At 63.5% G+C, this 19,376-nt stretch overlaps 1 protein-coding gene across 1 annotated transcript in view; it reads right to left on the reverse strand.

Annotated features, from left to right (window-relative positions):
* The window catches only part of SBNO2 (strawberry notch homolog 2), a 49,225-nt gene that overhangs the window by 21,174 nt on the left and 8,675 nt on the right, over positions 1 to 19,376 (reverse strand). The window contains 4 exon segments of the mRNA XM_042927754.1: positions 2,891 to 2,944; positions 9,877 to 9,988; positions 10,591 to 10,664; positions 15,206 to 15,397. Coding sequence (XP_042783688.1) covers positions 2,891 to 2,944; positions 9,877 to 9,988; positions 10,591 to 10,664; positions 15,206 to 15,325 — 360 coding nt within the window. The 5' untranslated portion in view covers positions 15,326 to 15,397.

The raw sequence follows: 19,376 nt of genomic DNA on the forward strand, positions 1-19,376 counted from the left end.
CAGGCCCCGCGGCCCCGCTCCGAGGACGCGGGCGGCCGCCTTCCCCGCCCGGAGCCCCGCGGGCGGCGCGGAGGGTTACCTTGTTGAGAGCCGCGAGGTGCAGCCAGAGCCGCAGCTGGGACATGGCGCGGCCGCGGCGGGTCCCGGGAAGGCGGCGGGCGGCTCCCTCCGGACCGCGGCCGCCCGGCCGCTCTCAGCCCGGCTGCATTTGCATGTTGGTTTAGTCACCGCCAGCGCCGACTTCCCCTAAGGCGGCTGACTTTCAGGAAATGATGGCCGCCTGGGAAGTCAGGGTGATTACTGGCAGAGCGAGAATTCCTGTACTGGGCGGAATCTAGCCACAGACCTCTCGGCGGGGCCGGGCCCCCGCCCGCCGGCTCGCACCCTGCCGCCCCGGCGCCCCCCACCGCCCACCCCGCCGCCGCCGCCGGGGGCCGGGGGAACGCGGGGGGCCCCTCCCGGCCGGCCCGCCTCGGTCTCCCCAGACCGCAGGGCGGCCGGTCCGGGCGCCCTAAGGCCCGGCCGGTGCCTCCACGTCCCCTCCGGGCAGCTCCCGGGCTTGGACAGGGGCCTTCACCAGCTGCCCCCAAGCACCCGGCAGCCGTCTCCGCTGCCTCGCTGGGCTCACGCCCCCCAGCCCCCGGCCTTTGCTCACGCTACCGCCTCACCTGGAGTGGGCGCGCCCCCTCGGGACCCCGGCCCCCACCGTGCTCCTTCTCCTGGAACTTTGCCAAGGGGTATGGCTGCCCCCGACACCCCCATTCTTTCCTCTCCGGGCCTGCGCCTGCACCCCTCGGCCCCGCACAGAGGGTGGGACACAGGCAGGGCTCGCAGGCAGGGGGTGTGAGGCCCTGTCGAACCCTGTGGGGTCAGGTGTCCTCTTCCCCGGGAAACAACTGTTGCTTTTAGAAAACCCACTTTGGGGGCGCCTGGGTGGCTCAGTCGGTTAAGCGTCCGACTTCGGTTCAGGTCATGATCTCACGGTTCACGAGCCCCGAGCCCCGCGTCCGGCTCTGTGCTGACAGCTCGGAGCCAGGAGCCTGCTTCCGATTCCATGGCTCCCTCTCTCTCTGCCCCTCCCCCACTGGGGTGTGCATGCGTGTGTGTGTGTGTGTGTGTGTGTGTGTGTGTGTGTGTGTGTGTGCGCGCGCGCTCGTGCTCTCTCTCAAAAATAAATAAGCTTAAAAATTTTTTTAAAAGAAAAGAAAACCCACCCGGTAGGGTGTTTGTGCCACGTAGCCGTCACTTGGCTGAGAGGAGCAAGCTGGTGAGGCGAGCCTCGCAGCATAGGCTGGGGGGGCATGGACACACGAGGGGCTCTCGCTGGGGAGAGACCCCGGGCCGCGGGCCTGGTCAGGGACAATGAGGGACCGCGGGGTCCAATGCTGCAGACGCAACGAGGCCACCGTGGCTGCCCCTGTCCTGCCCGCACCTCACGGCCGGCAGACGCCCGAACCCCGACAACGGGAGGGGAGGGCCGGGCCTGGCTGGGGCCACCGCGTGTGCAGGGGAAACGCAAAGGGCGACCAGCCGGCAGAGAGCCGCTCGGCACCGCCAGGCAACGAGCAAACGCAAACCGAAACCCGTGAGACACCACCTCCCGGCCGGCCGCCGGGACCGCACCACTCGGCCGACTCCGGCTAAGCGTCAGCAGAAGTGGAGGAACCAGAACCCCGGCTGGCGGTGGGGACGAGAAGCGGGGCGGTCTGTCTGGAAGACAGGCCCGCGGTCAGTTCCTCGTCAGGTCGACCCCAGGGTCACCACACGACCCCGCGACCCCGCTGCCGGGTCCACACCCGAGAGACACGAACACTCACGTCCACGCAACCCCCACCCGCACGCCCACAAATGACCACGTCCCCCGCGCACGCGCACAGATGACCGGGTCCACCGCGCACACGCACGTCCCTCGGCCGCCAGCAGGGGCGAGGCAACCCCCCCCCCCCCCCCCAGCCGCGGACGAACCCTGAACACGCGACGTTCAGGGAGGAAACCTGACACGAGAGGCCCCACGGGGTGTGAGTCCGACTGTGTGAAACGTCCAGGACGGGCTCATCCACGACGGGAAGGGGGCTCATGGGGGCCGGGGATGGGCAGGTGATGGCTGATGGGGACAGGGTTGCTTTTAGATGAGGAATGTTCTGGAATTAGAGGTGGTGGTTGCACAATTCTGTGAATTTACTTAAAAGAGTGGCTTTTACTATTTTTTTATAACAGTTTTTATTCTTTTTTTTTTTTTTTTTTTTTTTTTAAGTAGGCTCTACACCCAGTATGGGGCTTGAACTCACCACCCTGAGATCAAGAGTCATGCACTCTACCAGTGGAGCCAGCCAGGTGCCCCAAAAGCATGGATTTTAAGGCATGTGGATTCTCAGTTTTATTTTCATTTATTAAAGTTCGTTTGTTTATTTATTTAGAGAGACACAGAGACAGTGTGAGCAGGGGAGGGACAGAGAGAGGGAGAGAATCCCAAGCAGGCTCCCGTGTCAGCACAGAGCCTGATGCCGGGCTTCAGCTGACGAACCGTGAGATCACGACCTGAGCCGAAACCAAGAGTTGCATGCTTAACCAACTGAGCCACCCGGGCGCCCCGACTCAGTTTTAAATGTGTATTTTTGAGAGGCACACATGGGGCGGAGAAGGCGACAGAAGATCCCAAGCAGGCTCCGTGCTGACAGCCCAACGCGGGGCTCGAACCTACAAACCGTGAGATCGTGACCTGAGCCAAGTCGGACCCTCAACCGACTGAGCCCCCCCAGGCGCCCCAGTTCTGACTCCGTTTAAAAATAATCACTGGGAACTGAAATAAAAGATGAACGCAGTGCCTGGGCCAGGCTCTCATTATTAGATTTAGCATAAAGTCCATCAAGTTTCCAGCACAGTTACTGACCTTTGAGTATCCGTCCCCCAAATCTCGGCACCAGACTGATGGGCAAGGGTGGCCCTGAGGAGACAGGGAAACCGGGTGGGGGTTCCCACACCAAGAAGTCAGCACCCTCAGGGCTGTCCTGCGCCCCCCCCCCACCCCCGCCCCCGGTGGCTGCAGGCTGTGCGGGTCTGCTACGTGTCTGGACGGGGGTGGAGGGGCCGAGGGGGGGGTCTGGGCAGAGGCCCCGGCACCAGTGTGAGTGGGGTCGTGACCAGGGACGTGACTGGTTCCGCCCCCGTCTGGCTGCGTCTGGGCCACAGTGCTGTCTGGCGGGACCCTCTCTCTGGCCCCAGACTGACCCTCTGCCCTGTGGCCAGGCCACGTACAGAGGGGCGGGCGAGGCCCAGCTGCCCCGGGATTCCCAAGACCCTCCCGGTCTGTTTTGGGCTCTCCCCTCCCCACTAGGCCCCCACAGCAAGCCTGTGCCCAGGTGGCTGCGTGTCCTGACTTACGGCAGAGGGTGTGGTGGGCATTGCAGGCTCCCCTCAGGCACACTGCATTGCTGGAATGTTCCTGTTGAGGGGTGAATTGTGTCCCCCCCAAATGACATGTCCAAGTCTTGACCCCTAGTGCCTGTGGAGGGGACCTTATTTGGGTATAGAATCTTTGCCAATACAATCAGTTAAGATAAGGTCGTACAGGAGTCAGGTGGGCCCAATCCGGTGACCGGTGTCCTTGTAGGAGGGAAATCCGGACACAGGTGCGTGGGGAGGCAACCATAGGCCACGGGGGCAGGCGCCGCTGCAGGTGGCACAGGCCAAGGGACATCTGCAGCCCCCAGGACCCTCCCTCTGACCTCGGACTTGTGGCCCCAGAACTGGCGCCAGGTCTCCCTGCTTGCGGTGCTCTCTGGGGGCCGCCCCAGCTCCCACGGCCCCCTGAGACACTGCTGCCATAGCCCACTGTCGTGGGGACAGCAGCCCCCGCCAGAAAACTGACGCTGACCACCCTGTTGCCATCAGGAGAGGCTGGAGCTCTGCTCCCTGTGGCCAGACCCTGACCAAGGGCTTTTCTGCAGGCCTCACAGCCCCTCCCTCCCGTCCTCGTCCCTGTCCCCGGTTCCCGGTGTCCCAGTTGCTGCGCAGAGACCCTCTGGAGACACCTGTGCTCCCCGTCGCCACCTGTCTGCGGCCCTTAGTACAGACCACGGAGCAGGGCTTCCTTGGCCATGGCGCTCGGCATGGACCACGGAGCTGGGGGCGGGGGTGGGGCTGGGTTCTCGGCCGCGGCTCAGAGTGAACCGACGGGCTTCCTTTGAGAGGAAACCTCGCGCTCGCTCGGTTTGGTTTGCCGATGCCGGTAACTCCTGGGAGCCTGCTGGCGGGGCGTGCCGGGCCTCCGATCCCTGCTGAGATCCATTTGCAGGGCGTCCGTGCCGCCCGCCCCTCACTGGAGAGCTGCTGAGAGTTCGCAAAGCACTTTTCTGAGCTGTGACCTCATCCTGGCTTCCCAGAAGCCCCAGGCCAGCAGACGGAAAGCGTCCTCGCTGAGTGGATGCGGGACCCACCCGAGACGCCTGGACTCTCAGGGTGGACGCCCGCTCCAGTAACAGAGTGAGGGGGGCTCAGTGTGTAAAGAAGTGCCCTCCCCCAGAGTCCAGCTGAGACGTTAGGGGTCCAGGTGACCTTGGGAGGAGGGGTCGGGGCAGCCCCCACTCCCAGGGAACGCGTCTGCGGGGGGCGGGCGGGGGGGGGGGAAGCAGTGAGGATGAGCACTGGGGGTGTAGCAGGGAGGGTCGGGTGGTCACGCCCACAACCAGGACCCCAGATACCAGGGTGGGGAGAACGCGGGGGAGGGCCTGAGGGGCGGGGCAGCGAGGGCTGCAGGCACGAGGCCTTGGGAGGGCGGCGCTGCGACGTCGAGTCCTTCACCCGCCGCCACGACTTCAACATTTCCCCAAGTACCTCCCCCCAATCAGATTCAGGTCCACAAAGAAGCCGGTTACCGATGTTCACAGCAGCACAATTCACAGTCACCCAAATCCACGCTGTGGGAACAACCCAGATGCCCAACGAGGGGTAAACGGGCCCCCACAACACAGCCACCACGGACGCGCACGTCCACCGAGGACCGTGTCCACCGCGCACGCGCACGTCCCTCGGCCGCGAGCAGGAGCGAGGTTCCCGCCCCCGCCGCCCCGCGGACGGACCCCGAACACGCGACGCTCAGGGAGGGAACCCGACTCGAGAGGCCACGCGGGGTGTGAGTCCGCGTGTGTGAAACGTCCGGAACGGGCTCGTCCACTGCCGGGAAGGGGGTTTCCTTTTGGGGTGATGGAACATTCTGGAATTACATGGAGGTGCTAGTTGCATAACCCGGTGAATTTGCTAAGTCAGTGAGTTGTGTGACACGCAAATCATATCTCACCTAAAAGGAAAGAACGAGTGAAAAGCCACGCACTCACACCCAACACACAGTGCCCCCCCCCAGGCGGTGGGAGACCCCACGTGGGGCCCCTCGACTATCCAGGTCGCTAACAGACGTGGGGGCCTCAGTGGCTCTGTGCCACGCACAGTGAGAAGGGGCCCTTCCCTGGGGAAGCAGGTGGCATGAAGGCTGAGGCAGGGACCTCAGGGAGTGGGCCTGGGCCATTCCTAGTGGCTACAAGGGAGGACACAGAGGGACAGAGGCTCCGACAGCCAACACAGAAGCAGCGGATAGCACCTGACCGTAGCCCGTGTCGTCGCCCACATGACTGAGTAAGGGAAGGCACAGCTCTCCCTACGGAAGACCTCCGGCTGATCGACACGGCGGAGCAAGGACACAAACGTCTGCCAGCCAGACCCCGTGGCGGCCGTCACTGCAGGCAACGTCTACCGGCGCCTGGTGAAATCCACCCCCCTCCCCACCACAAGGGACCAGGGTCCCTGACGCACCCTCGCAGGGGGAGAGGGGAAAACGGCAGCGACCTGACAGTGGATGGGGGACAGGGAGGCGCGGGGCTGGAGGGCAGGACCGTCAGCGGTAAGGCACACCAACGCCAGCAGGCTTGGAAGTGACGCCCCAGGAGGACGCGGCGCCCCGTCTGCGGGACTCCTGTCAACAACACAGAACCCCTCCTTAGCGTGAGGGCCCCAGGCCAGCCCACGCAGGGGCCCTCGGCGGCGACCGACCAGCTCTCTACAGAGGCCTCGGGGCCCCAGCCCCGGCCCTCGGGTCAGTCACTGGTGCTGTGCGGGGGCTACTCTCTGCGCCGTGATAATGGACCGTGGTTCCAGAAGACAACAACGTGCCAGGACACTGGGCAAACGAGTGACAGTGTTCGAGGAGTGTTGGTACTGTTTTTGCAACCTCCCTATAAGCTAAAGTGCTTTAAAAGTCATCTCGTCACGAAAACCTTAACGAACAAACAGCAAAAGAGAGTATCAGACCTTAAATTTATAGATAACCCCTGGGTGCATGGGCCTTCCGAACTGGAACCTGGGCCCCTGGGCTCTGGGCCTCTGCAGGGGGCTCGTGGTTTGAACGCCAGGCCCGCCCCGCAGGGCAGAGCCACCTCAGAGTGGGGGTTAGCCTTGACCTCCTGCATTCCTGACAGCAGGGTCCCACAGGATGTGGGCCCCACCTGGGTGTCTATAAAACAGGAACCCTGGCATGCCTGATGGACTCAGCCAGTAGAGCATGCAACTCTTGATCTTGGGGTCATGAGTTCAAGCCCCATTTCGGACATACAGTTTACTTAAAAATAAAATTAAAATTAAGACAACAACAACAACAACAACAATAAAACAAGGACCCCACATAAAGGCGTGACCAACCTGCCACCAATGGTCCTGGGTCTGGGTCGGCTCATGTACAGAACCAGGGGAGGTTCCTGGTTCCTGGTACAGAACCCGGTACCCCTAACATCCAATGATTCAGCCCTAGGCACAACAGAAGGAACAAAGGCCCTCAGACAGCAAAGCCAGAGCCAAGACCAACCACAGGACTGGGAACCAACGCCATAAGCAGTCCCCGGGGAGATGGGCGTGGGATGCCGACCCCAAGGAACTGCTCCGTGCCCCAGAAGGACGTTGGGAGAGAAGCTTTCTCTTTGCAGGCAACAAGAGTCACACAGCTCCTCTCCTTTCTCATTTTGCTTTGGCTGCTAGGAAACTCAGAGCTCAGGTTTAGTTAGGAGGAGGTACGTTAAGGCCTGCAGGCCCACGTCCACTCCTTGCCCCAACCCAGCTCTGGCTTTTCTATTCCAATTTCTTCTGACTTCTACAACAGTGGGGACATTTCGAGAGTGTGCCAGGGGCCACGTGAGGGCTTCACATGGTCCATCAGGTTTCTCTTGCCACTGTAATGAACTACCACAAACCTCATGGCTTAAAATAGCACACGCTTATTACCTTATGGTCCTGGAAATCAGAAGTCCAAAACGGAGAGCTATGCTCCTCCCCGGGGCCCCAGGGACAGCCCTCTCCCCCCTTTTATGGCTTCCAGAGGGGGCGCATCCTGGGACCACAGCCCCTCCTCATCCTCACGGCCAGCAGCGCGGGGTCTGCCTGTCTCTCTGCCTCTGACCCTCTGCCTCCCTCTCGAGAGGGCCTTGTGAGGCCTCCGGGCCCCCCGGAGCACTCAGGGTTACCCCCGCCTCGGGGGCCTTGACGAGGTCCCCTCTGCTGCGTGAGGGGACAGGTCCCCAGTCCCACGATCAGGACGGGGACGTCTTTGAGGCTGTCCCTTTGCCTGTCACCATGGTGATGTTATTTGGTCAGTTAGGAACGGAGGGTGTCTGCAGTGGGTCCACTGGCTGAGGCACAGCTGTGAAGGGCCTCGAATGCCAAGCTCGGTCTGGCCCCTTCCTGTCCTCGCTCACAGGCCCAGGGGTCACGAGGGAGGTGATGGAGACCCACAGGGCCTCAAGACCCTTCACCGCATCTGAACTTTGGTCTCACATCTGTCAATCCCACACTTGGCATGGGGTGAGATTTTGTTTGAAGAAGCGGCTTTAGAAAAAAGATCTGGGTTCAAGGTGCCCCCGGCAGGGTAGGCTCCCGCCACGTTCAGCAGATGCTCAGTAGGTATCCGTGGGATGGAGGCAGCTGAGCTCCCCTGCACGTGATGAGAAACGGGCGCGGTGGCCCCGAGGGGGTCTTGGTGGAAGAAAGCGTGTCTGCTCCGGGCAGAGCCAGGAGCAGCTGTGCAAGCCGAGTACATGAGACACCGTCGGGGGACTGGGGCCAGGGTGGCGGGGGGGGGGGGGGGGGGGCTACTGGGGCGGGGCCTGCGTGCACCCGAGCCTCAGCTTCCCCTGTCCGTGCGGCAGGTGACGCCCCAGCGTGGGCGTCAGCATCACGGGACACCACGTCTGGATGTGGAGCTGTGTCGGGGACACGTGCGGAGGAACTTCATCGGGGCTCAGAGCCAGGCAGGGCCGCCAGCCCCGAGGCACGGCAGGCCAGAGAGGGTCTCGGGCCGCGGACGGACCAGCTGCGTCCCGGGCTGGGCGACGGCGGCCGCCAAACAGAGGGGCCAGGGCATCCCTTGCGGGACGGGGCCCCGTCCACAGGGCCCTCCCATCCCCCTCCCACTGACTCCTCACCCTGGGAGGTCTGGGGGCCAGATGAGGCTGGCGTGCGCCCCCAAGGGCCAGGGGGGCCCCTGTGCTCCCATCTCCTCCAGGCCTGGCCAAGTCGTTTCCTGGGCGGCCACAAAGCGTCCCAGATGGAGAGGGAGGACTTAAACAACACACCGGTGTGCCCCAATGGCCCTGTGGGGGAGACACCCCAGGTCAAGGTGTCACGGGCCGCGATCCCTGGGAGGCTCCAGGGGAGGCCCCTCCTGCCTCGCCCAGCTCCTGGCATCCCTGCTCGTGGCCGCGTGGCTCACTCTGCCTCGGGGTCACGTGCTTCCTGTGTCTGTCTCTCCTCCTTTAGGGTTAGGGCCATCGTGATCTGGGATCACCTCATCTCCATCTTGAGCGAAATGACACCCGCAGAGACCCTGTTTCCAAAAACGGTCTCATTCCGAGGCTCTGGGTGGACCCGGATTTGGGGGACACTGGTCCAGGCCCCAGATCCCTGCCCGGCCAGGCCGCGTGGACAACGGCCAGCCTCCTGAACTGCGCTTGTCTGGCTCTAGCGGGTTTGAGCTGACAGGTCCGAGCCACAGCCTCCCAGACTGCCACCCCCACAGGCCCCCACTTCACAGGGAAAACAGGCTCAGGGGAGCTGAGCCTCTGGGGCCCTCCAAGCTGGCCGGTTCCCAAACTGCGTGCCACAGCGAAACCACTGGGGCCATGGATTCCAAACTTCCCAGGGAGACCACGCTGCCCGGCTGCTGCCAGCCCCAGCTTCCGATCGCCCTGGGCTCCTTCCCACGAATCTTCTTGCGGGGCCCGGTGTCCGGGCCGCCACGAGAAGTCGCGTGCCATTAGAGACGCCTGCCGGGGAGGGTCCCCCCGATTCTCCAAAAAAAGAGATCACACGTATCTCTTCCTTCGGTTTGGGTGGGTGACGCTCTCCAAATAGCTGCTGTTTGGGGACATAAATGCCAACAACGGGGTTTGTGCCGGACGGAACGTCGTTCTGGCCAGGGGCGCGGGGAACACGGCGGACCCTTGCCGAGACGCTAAGTAAGGCACCCAGACGGAGCAGGCGCGGGGGCCTCTGCCCAGGAGAGGAAGGCGCTAAGGTCTGGGAAAAGCGGATCAGATGCTCCACGGTACCGCCCCACAACCCACGGCGGGGGCGTGAGCAGCACGCGGACAGGTGTGGCCCCTAGCCCAGCTCTCGCGCTGCCCGGAAGCCGCCCTGACAGGCCCACGCGGGCGTGGCTGTGAGTCGGGAGCCCTCAGGCCAGGCCTGCAGTAGAGGGGAGCACTGGCTATTCCCAAGTACAAGCCGGGGCTCCATGCGGCCCTGAGCCCAGCCCGGGGCCCGGCCAAGGCCACCAGTGCGTGGCACGGGCCTCCGGGAGCACGTGGGGATCGAAGGGTGACTCTGGCTCCAGGTCCCTACCTGAGGAAAGTCGCCTGTCTTTGGCAGGAAGCTGGGGGTGGCGGCGGAAGGTCCGCAGCTGGTGTCCGCGCAGGGCTGGCTGACGATGAAGGAGGTGGAGTTCATGAACTGGCTGCGGGCAGACAGGGAAGGTCAGCCATCAGGAGCCTAAGGGAGGGCTCTGGCATCCGAGACACTCAGCTCGGAGCAGAGGCCCCCGTGCCCCCGTCCCGGAACACAGTGCCCCGGAGAGACCTCAAGCCTCTGGCTCCGTGCTCTGGGTCCTTTCCACAGGCCATTCCTCGGCCTGGTTGTGGGCCCGCTCCCCCGGCAAACTCCTACTGACTCTTCAAAACCCAGGTCGCCATTGCCCTCTGCAGGCAAGTGCCCTCCCCGCTCCTTTGCCCCCAAAGTTCTCCCCCGCTGCCCAGGGCCACCCCCTGCCCAGAGGGTACCCACGGAGCCCTCCCAGGATCCTTCATCCCTCCCACCTTTGCCCTTTTTCCTGGCGGGCTCTTTCTAAGACAAGTCACGGCCGGTCAGTCTCGGCTGCCTCCGTGTGGCCAGGGCGCAGCCCACGGCCCCCTCAGCAGGACACTGAAGCCCCTCACTTGCCACGAGCTCTAGTTTCGTTTAACCAGTGGCTGCAGAGCCACGGAAGGCCTCGAGGGCACTGTGGCCACCCAGCGGGACGTGGCGGGGCTTGCCCGGACCCTGGAGGCCAGAGGAACTTACTGGCTTTCGCTGGAGAAGGCTGGGTACGGCGTGGGCGAGAAGGGGCTCCACCACGGGTAGTGCAGCATGGTGTTCTGGAACAGACCAAGAGCGTCAGGAGGGGCTGCCCTGTGGAAGGGGCGGGGGGCTCCTCAGTGAGGAGGGGGTGAGGACTCTGCGACCCCGTCCAGGTAGAAACGTCACCCTGTGGCGTCCCACCTGGGTCACCTAGGAGTCACTTAACCACCTGACAGCTCGGGGCCTCAGTCTGCCCATCGGCATGGGAGAGCCCACCGAGGGGAACTCGTCCACACCCGTGAAGGGCTCGGGCCCGGGCCTGGTGTGCCGCTGCTGTAGGCCTCTCTGTGCGCAGGGCGGGGGTGGGTAGGTGTGACCCACCTCCGGACTGGAGTGCCTCCAGAACCCCTGAAGGGGCCTGGGCAGCCCATCCGAGGGTCTGACCGGGAGCCCCCATTTCACACAGGATCCAGGCGTGCTGGTGGGCCAGGGACTCTGCATGGAGGCCCCCCGTTCTAGAAAGCGCAGGGTGGGACTGGGCGAGAAGCAAGGCCGCATGAGCTCCCCCCTCCAATCCAGCCCCGAGGGAGGCGCCCGTGTGGCAAAGAGGACTTCGTTAGAGGGGCTCCCACCAGCGCCAAGGACCGGTCCCCGCCCCAGCCCCCTCCCGGGACGGGGGAGAAGGGACAAGAGCCTGGCCTTCTGAGAACTCCCTCTGGCCAAGGGTGTTCCTGGAAAGCCCCAAGCCTGTCTGGCCCAAGAGTGCAGCACAGGTAGGGGTCCTGGGGAGCCTGCTTTGAGAAACACCGATGGCAGGCTGGAAGAATGAGCCTGAGGTCAGCGGGGACTTGAGGGGCCCTGCACTGGGCTCTGACCGGACCGACTCAGGGTGGAGGGCTGTGGACACTCACGCCCCCCGCCTTCCGTACGAAAGAAGTGGCTCGTCCCACCTTGACACACAGCCTGCCGAGCAGGGGTCCCTCCCCTAACCCACAACGCGGCCCACATGGGACCATGTCGGGGAGGTCCCCGACCAGCGGTGGGGAGAGGCCTGCTGGCAGCCGTCACTGTCCCCTACTCGTCCTAGCTGGTTCTGCCAGACGGCACGTCCAGAGACGGAAGCGCAGCGGCCTTCCCGCTGGTCCACGCGGGTCCTGCTCCTCAGCGAGGCCGCCGGGAACCGATCCCGCAGCCACCGCTTCCTCCCGCTCACGGGACCCGTGAACGACAGCTGGCCCGGAACCAGCCCAGATGGCGGGGAGACCAGGCGCCCTTCTACATATGGCGCCTGTGTCTGGGAGGGAGGAGCCGGCCCTGACTTCCCATCACTGTGCGTTTCCCCCCAACACCCCACCCCTGCAGGGCGGTCGGTGGCCAGACGTCCAGCCGCAGAGAGCCAGAACTTAGGAAGGAGAGACGCACGCCCCGCGAAGGGGCTGTGCCTGCTCTTCTGGCGTCTGCCCGGGCTGTAAGATAAGAGCAGCTCCAGCACGAAGGCTGGAGGAATCATGGAGGAATCGCCGTGGAAGCCTCCGGAAGGCTCCCCCTCCGGGGCACTCCCGGAACACTTCCACAGCAGAGACCATACTCAGCCGCTTCAATGAACTGGCATAGACCATCCCAGGCGCACACGTGGCACCGTGGGCACACAGCAGGCAGGGCCGGCCTCAAGGCTTCAGGGGGCTCCCGGCGGTGGAGGGCCTTCATTTACTCAACCTTCTCCGCCGCACCCAGAACCCCAGGTCTTCTAGGACCTTGGGGCTTCAGCCAGGAAGCCGGAGGGTGGGAGGTCACTCCTCCCCCAGCTCAGGGGCACCACACAGCTGCCAATCAGAGCCCACCTCGCTCTTTCCCACTTGAGGCCGGAAGGGTGGCCACACCTTTAGAGGGCAGGCCCCTGGGTCATGATTGGTCCAGAGAGGAGCCCCTGAACCCAGCCAGCCAATCAGAGGTTTCCTTGGGATTTTCCGCTTAAGGCCAGAGGTACGTCTTTGCCTTTAGAGGGCAGGCCCCTGGGACATGATCGGTCCAGAGATGGATGCCTGACCCCTACCAGCCCATTCGAGCCTGCCTGGGGATTTCAGGTGGAGACGGAGAGGCTGGCCTCTCCTGGGGAGAGGCAGGCCCTGGGACATTAATCCAAGGCTGCCCAGGCCACCTGGAAGCTGATGTAAGAAGAGAACACTTTCACTAGGGCAGCAGATAAAATAAGGCTGCCACATAAAATACAGGGTGCCCAGTGAAATTGGCATTTCTGATAAACGACAAACAATTTTTAGTGTAAATGTTGCATAGAACACACACGCTAAAATATCACTTGCGTTTACGTGAAACTTACGTTTCATTCAATGTCTGCGGTTTCAGTTGCTAAATCTGGCCACCTCAATGACACTGGCAGTCCTGGGGTAGGTCTCCTTCTGCTGACGGTGGCTCAGCCCAGCCAGGACAGATGAAGGGGGGTGGCACCAAGTATCCTGACCACACCGACCACATACACGCTCAGCGTCAGCGTCAGCTGCACCCAGAGTGGCCCGGGTAGGGGGCAGCCCTCACAGCTGGTAGCTCACCAGGGACAGGCTCAGTGTACAGCCTGGGGAGGAGTGGCCCAGCCTCAGAAAGAGCCAGAGTCGGGCTCGGAGAGGCACATCCCTTGCCATGGGTCCCCACGGCAGCCCAGGCGTGCCCCCTCCTCCCCGTCGGCATACGGGCCACCATCGAGAGGGTGTGGCCCCAGCCCAGAATCCGTGACCCTACCCAGTGCTCCTTCCGACCCAGGAATTGATTCAGAAGGACACCCTCCTGCCCAATCCATGGGGACGGGGGGGGGGGGGGGGGCACACAGTGCTATTTATAGCAGCAGAAAACTGGAATCACCCCAAAGGCCCAACAATAGGGAAATCATTAAGCAAGTTATGGGATGCCGACAAGAAGGAGTCCTGCAGCGCTGTTAAGAATGACAAAAGCACGCTCTGAGACTACAAAGTGGCGGGACATAGAGCCCACACACTGACTGCCAGGGGCCAGATGGCACGTGGGGAACAGGAAGCCATCGCCATGACGACGCGGGCAGAAGTTCAGAGGGGAGCAGGGGGACACGGAGGGTCAGGGGACGTGTGGACACAGCTCCAACAGGAAAGGGAGAGAGAGGAGGCACACGGTGACGTCTGGGACCCTGGCCAGAGGCGCTGGACGACAGCCGAGGCCTGGAAGTGTTACCTTCGGGGGTAACTCATTTCTGCCTTCCCCAGACTGATGGCTCACCTACACAACTTCTGTCCCGCGCCTCTTACGTGAGGGTACCACGTGGGCACATCTGGACGGAGACCGAATTCTGCCTTCCCAGGTTCCTCCTGATGGTTCTGGGCATCGGGCCCTGAGCTAGCCTGACCCCAGCGGCCCACTTCCCGGCTCCTCTCAAACCCAGGCTCGATCCTTGCTCTCTCTTGCCACCCGGCCCTCCTCCCGGCCCCAAACCAGCAGGACCGAGGGGCAGACGGCAGCTGACGCTTTCCTGAAGGAGGGACCCCGTGGCAGCCCCAGCCACGTGCACCCCTTGCCACTGTGTCCTGACACCCTTCTCCCTCCCTTCCCGGCAGCTCGAGTCTCTCTACTCAGAAACACCATTTGCTTTTCTACAGGAGAAAGAACCCTGGTTTCGCCCCAGAAACTGGGAGCGGGGGGGCTCCAGGCCTGACTTGGTGCACAATTCTGAACACTTCTCTCCACGGGGCCCTTTGCAGCTGCTGGGACCTGTGGTGGTTTTACTACTTGAGATACTTCACTAGCTGTCAGGACCTAGGAGCAACTGAGACGCCCTCCAGCAGGTAAACCGGTCCATAAACACGCAGTGGCCCGGCCCAGACGAGGGAATGTTACTCAGCACTAAAAACGGGCCTTCGAGCCGCACAGAGACACGGGGGACCCTCAGACGCACAGCACTCGGTGACAGAAGCCAGGCTGAGGAGGCGACACACGGGGTGGTTCCCAGTCCGGGATGCTCTGGACGAGGCAGGACCGCGGAGGCACGGCTGCCGGGGTGGGGGAGGGTGAATGGGAGGAGCACAGGAGTTTCAGGGCCGTGGGTCTACTCCGGACGACACCGTGGTGGTGGGCAGGTGTCCGTGACATTCGTCCGAACCCACGGGGTGTGCCGCACCGGGAGCGACCTCGTGTCCGCTGTGGACCGTGGTTCGTCACGTTCGGTGCTGGCTCATCCGTTGTGATAACTCAGCAGGATCGCCAATGAAAAACGTTATCGATGGGGAAAGTGGGAGAGGTGGAAACTTTCTGTCCAATTTTTCTATAAACCCTAAACTGCTTAAGACACAAAGTCCATTAAATTGAAAATAGGAAACCTTGGTAAAAAAGCCCACGTCACAGAGGCCCCAGCCCCTGTCCTGCAGGGAAGGCGGCGGCAGCCCTGGCCTGAGCGTCTCCCTGAGGGCCCGTCACGGCCTTGGCAAACACACCTGACGGCAGGTGGGCACCCCGAGGCGTCCCCCTGCCGGGCTGGGGACTGGGACGTCTGCTCGAGGCCCTGGAAAGGGGAGCTGCGGCCGCACCCGACCGCGAGGGCAGCGTCCCGCCCCGAGGCCGACCGCGGATGGCGGGGGCTCACCTGGACGCCGGACCCGCACAGCGGGGTCTGCAGCGGCGGCGGGCTGTACAGGATGCCGCCCGCTGGCGGGGGTTCGTGCTGAGGAAACTCGCCGTCCATGGCGGGCCCCACTGCCAGCATCGGGCGGCTCCACGACCCAGGCCGCCGAGGCGTCTATCTGGGCTTCTTGCTCCTGGGCGGCGGCATCATGACCTGGGGGGAGAGACGGCACATCCCGAGGTCAACCTCTGAGGAGTCCCTGCGAGGCTGGCGCCGAGGGGGTGGGGTCAGCACAGCAGGCCCCTGATACGGGAGGGTGTGAGCCGAGGCTCCCCCAATGTCGCAGCGGTGACAGGCGCCCCTCTGGGTTCCTGGACTCTTCCCGGGGGCTGTGCTGGCGCAGGGAGGGGGCCCGGACCCCAGCTCAGCCTGAGCGTGCTAGGGTGCTCGAGCAACCCCTCGGCTGCCGGGACAGGAGCGCACGCGCCCCCCCCCCCCCAAGTGGGGCTCCTGGCCACAGAGAGGGGCCTGAGACAGAAAGACCAGCCCCGGGGACAGATCTCCAGGACGGTGGCAGCCCTTCCAGTGAGGCTGGGCCACCCGACCGCTTTCCCTCCCTGCCCATCACGCGACCAGCTCAGGCCCTGGGGGGATGCTCCGGCCATCTGGGCCCCACAGCGAGTAGCAGAGACTCAGCTGATCCCGCGGGCCTGGCTCTGTGACCTGGCATGTCTGAGGCTGTGAGGCAAAGTCCAACTCAGCAAGCACCTCCAGGCTGGGGGCCAGTCCTGTCCCCCTGCAGCCAGAGCAGGTTTGCAGAAGGGGCTCTGGGGGAGTCAGGGCCAAGCTGAGCCAGGAAGTGGTAAGGACACACAGCATCCCCACTGAGAATGTTCTTGTTCTCGAATGCAGGCAGACCCAGCCGGGAACATGCCTGCCATAAGAGCCGACAACAGATACACAGGATTTCCCACACGATTTCCATCTGCCCCGTGGACTGTGGCCTAGGCTCCCCGGCCCCCCCCCCCTCCCCCCCCCCGGCACCACTGCTCCTGGCTGAGCCCGGACCCTAGGCCGGCCCCTGTGCTCCTCAGTCAGGCAGTGGCTGAGGACATTAATCACCGAGGGGGGCAGGAAGGGGAGGCAGCTGCCACTCCCGGCCAAGCCCTGGATGAAGAAATCCTCGGGACTTCCAGTAATCACTGTCCGCACACGGGCAGCTTATGCAATCCCTCAGGGGGTGGGGAGGGGTTGCCTTCACCCCAAGCTCCTGGCCAGAGAAGGGGCCCGTGGGGCCAAGCTCCAGCCAGCTCCAAGCCTTGGTGCTGCCCTGCTCACCTCCACTGGTCTGGGCGAGCCACGGGCTCACACCTGCCGGGAAGACGGTGCTTCCCCCTGCCTCGGTGGCCCTGGCCTGCTCCGGCCTGTGCCCTCCAGGCTCCTGGCTGGGGACCTGGTGGGACACAGACCTGGAAGCCGGGAGTGTGAAGTCCTGAGGTCTCGCTCCATAAACACACAGCTACTCGGTGATTTGGGGTCTCAGCCCTTCCTTTTAAAGATTTCGGGCTCAGGCAGATGTGGTCAGACCCAGCTCAGCCTTCTAACAACTGGATTATTATTTGACAACTCAGGGACACCTCAGCTCCTCTGAGCCCCGGTTTTGCTCAACAGGAGAACTGAGTTGTTTGGAGGTACATGGGCAAGGCTGGTCAGGCACTCAGCAGAGCCCAAGGCCCCAGCAATCCAGGGACCAGTTAGATGACCACTGGTTTCACTGAGGCCCCAGGAAATCTCCTGGATTTGGGGGATACCCCTCGAGGGGGCTCTGCCCCCAGCACCTGGGACAGAAGGCAGGCAGGAATGACCTTAATTCAACAGAGGAAACATAGAGCTGACCACAGGCATTGGCCAGCATCCCCTCAGCCCTGGGGTTCGACCGCCCGCCCCTTCTCTGCAGCAGGTGCTCGAGATGTGTCCCCCACCTGAGGCCATCTGTTAAACCCTGTCCATACCCCACGTGTCCCGGAGTGAAGCTGAACCCCTCCCACAAACAGGTGCTTCCAGGCTCTGCAGCCACTGAGCCCTGGGCTGCCCCTTTAGAAAAGCACCATCCAGAGGCCACAGGCCAAGGAGCACGGTGGTGCTGTGGGCAGCTTCCCAGGAACCCGAGAAGAAACGAAAATACTTATCCACATGAAACCTATACACACACGTTCACAGCAGCGTGAGTCACAACGGTGTGAGGATGGCAGAACCCAATGTCCGTAAACCGGTGAGTGGATAAACACAATGTGCCCACCGCGCACGCGCACGCCCCTCAGGTGCATCTACCGCGCACGCGCACATCCCTCACCCCGAGCAGGAGCGAGGCGCCCGCCCCCGCCGCCCCGCGAACGGACCCTGAACGCATGACGCTCAGGGAGGAAACCCGACACCAGACGCCACACGGGGTGAGTCCACGTGTATGAAACGTCCAGAACAGGCCCATCCACGGACAGGAGCGGGGCCCGTGGGGCCGCGGGAGGAGTGGGGGTGATGGCTGGGGGCGGGGTTCTGGAATTAGGTGGCGGGGATGTTCGTACATTGTATAGTGGAAAACGCTGAATTGTACACGTTGAAAGACCCAGTTTTACACTATGAATTTCACACTGTGCCCACCACCACCCCGGGCCCCCAGAGGCCACCCTACAGTGCCCCCTTCCTCCAAACCCCCGGGGGCCAGTGTTACCTGTCACCGCTGCGCACCTCCACAGCCTCAGGCTTCCTGTTCCCCCATCCCCCCAAAGCCCTGGGGCAGCCCCCAAACAGCCCTCCTTCTGTTCCCTCAGACTCCAGCTGTCCTGACCCCCCGATTTCTGGCCTCTGCTGACCTCCCCTACCTCCTGCACTTTGAACCCTGCCCTAAGCCCCGGACCCCAGAGCACCAACGCGCTGCATGCCTGGGACTTTCCAGCTGCCCCAGGACCAGCCCCGCGAGTACCAGGTGGGGTCTTGGGGCACGAGGGGAGGTAACAAAGGCTGGCCCGCTGGGTCAGAGCTCAGCACCCATGTGGTGGGCCCGGCGTGTATTTTTAGAACATCCCGTGACAGGTGAAGCGTGGGTGCTCACAGAGGCCTACGCTTCACAATCGTGGTTTGTGTTCAGACAATTTCCTTTTGAGATCAGGTTTTCGAATGAGTCATTGTGAAAGAAAAAGATCAAGGAATCAGTGGCCCAGACAGGACAACGGGGCAGCGCAGCATGGAGGGAGGCCAAGGCCTGGAAGAGCCCGTCTTTCTCATACGCCCCGGCCGGCAGGCACCTGCGGGCACCCAGCCTCTCTGCCAACCCCCTCAGCCCTGTGGGCCTGCCCCCCAGACGCTGTGAGCAGGCTGTCCCGACCCTGATGGCTGCCCAGACTGCCTGCCCTCTCCCACTTGTTACCTTGTCTGGACCCCGCCAGGCCAGGACGACGTCGTCCCCCGCCCCGGGAACTGTGTCTCTGGGCAGCAGGGACTGGCTGGCCTCCCACAGGGCACAAGACGGTGGCCTCTCTGGCCGTCCTTCCACCTGGCTCTGAGTGAAGATCCAGGGATACCAGCAGGGGTCAGGTGGGGGAGGGAGGGTGGGGGGACGGGGGCCCAACAGAGGCTGGCCAGGGCTCTGTGAGGCTCGGCTCTCCGGGCAGAGGCCCTGGTAAAATCCAGAGGCCTGATGAGACCCCAACTTGGCCAACCAGGACCGTCTGGGGAGGGTCTGCCTGTGGACTCCACACCGAGCGACGGGTGGGGAGCCGCGGGTCAGAGCCGGCCTGGGGCTGTCCCAGTGGGGGTGCCCGGGAAGGGACACGGACAGGGGCATCCAGAGAACTCCTCTGCTCCCAGACAGAGGGGCCCAGCCAAGATGAGCTGTGCAGGTGTCAGAAGGAGGCAGGCAGCCGGGCAGGGTTCCACGTGGAGGGGAGACCCCACGGCCTGTGCTGGGGGCCCCAGTCCAGAGCAGAGATCCTACCTGGGCTCCAGGCATAGCTCAGCTCTCCCAGACCCTCCGAGGGAGCGCACCCCCCAAATAGTGGCCTTCATGGGTGCTCTGGGCCCAAGGACGAAAAGGAAGGGGAGGGAGGGGCTAGGGTCCCCAGGGAAGACGTTGTGGGGGCTCCTGCCTCCCTCATCTGCTGAGGCCAGAGTGGCAGGCAAACAGTAAAGGGGGCGG

The sequence above is a fragment of the Panthera leo genome, chromosome A2, assembly GCF_018350215.1.
Source record: "Panthera leo isolate Ple1 chromosome A2, P.leo_Ple1_pat1.1, whole genome shotgun sequence".
Classification (NCBI taxonomy): Eukaryota; Metazoa; Chordata; class Mammalia; order Carnivora; family Felidae; genus Panthera; species Panthera leo.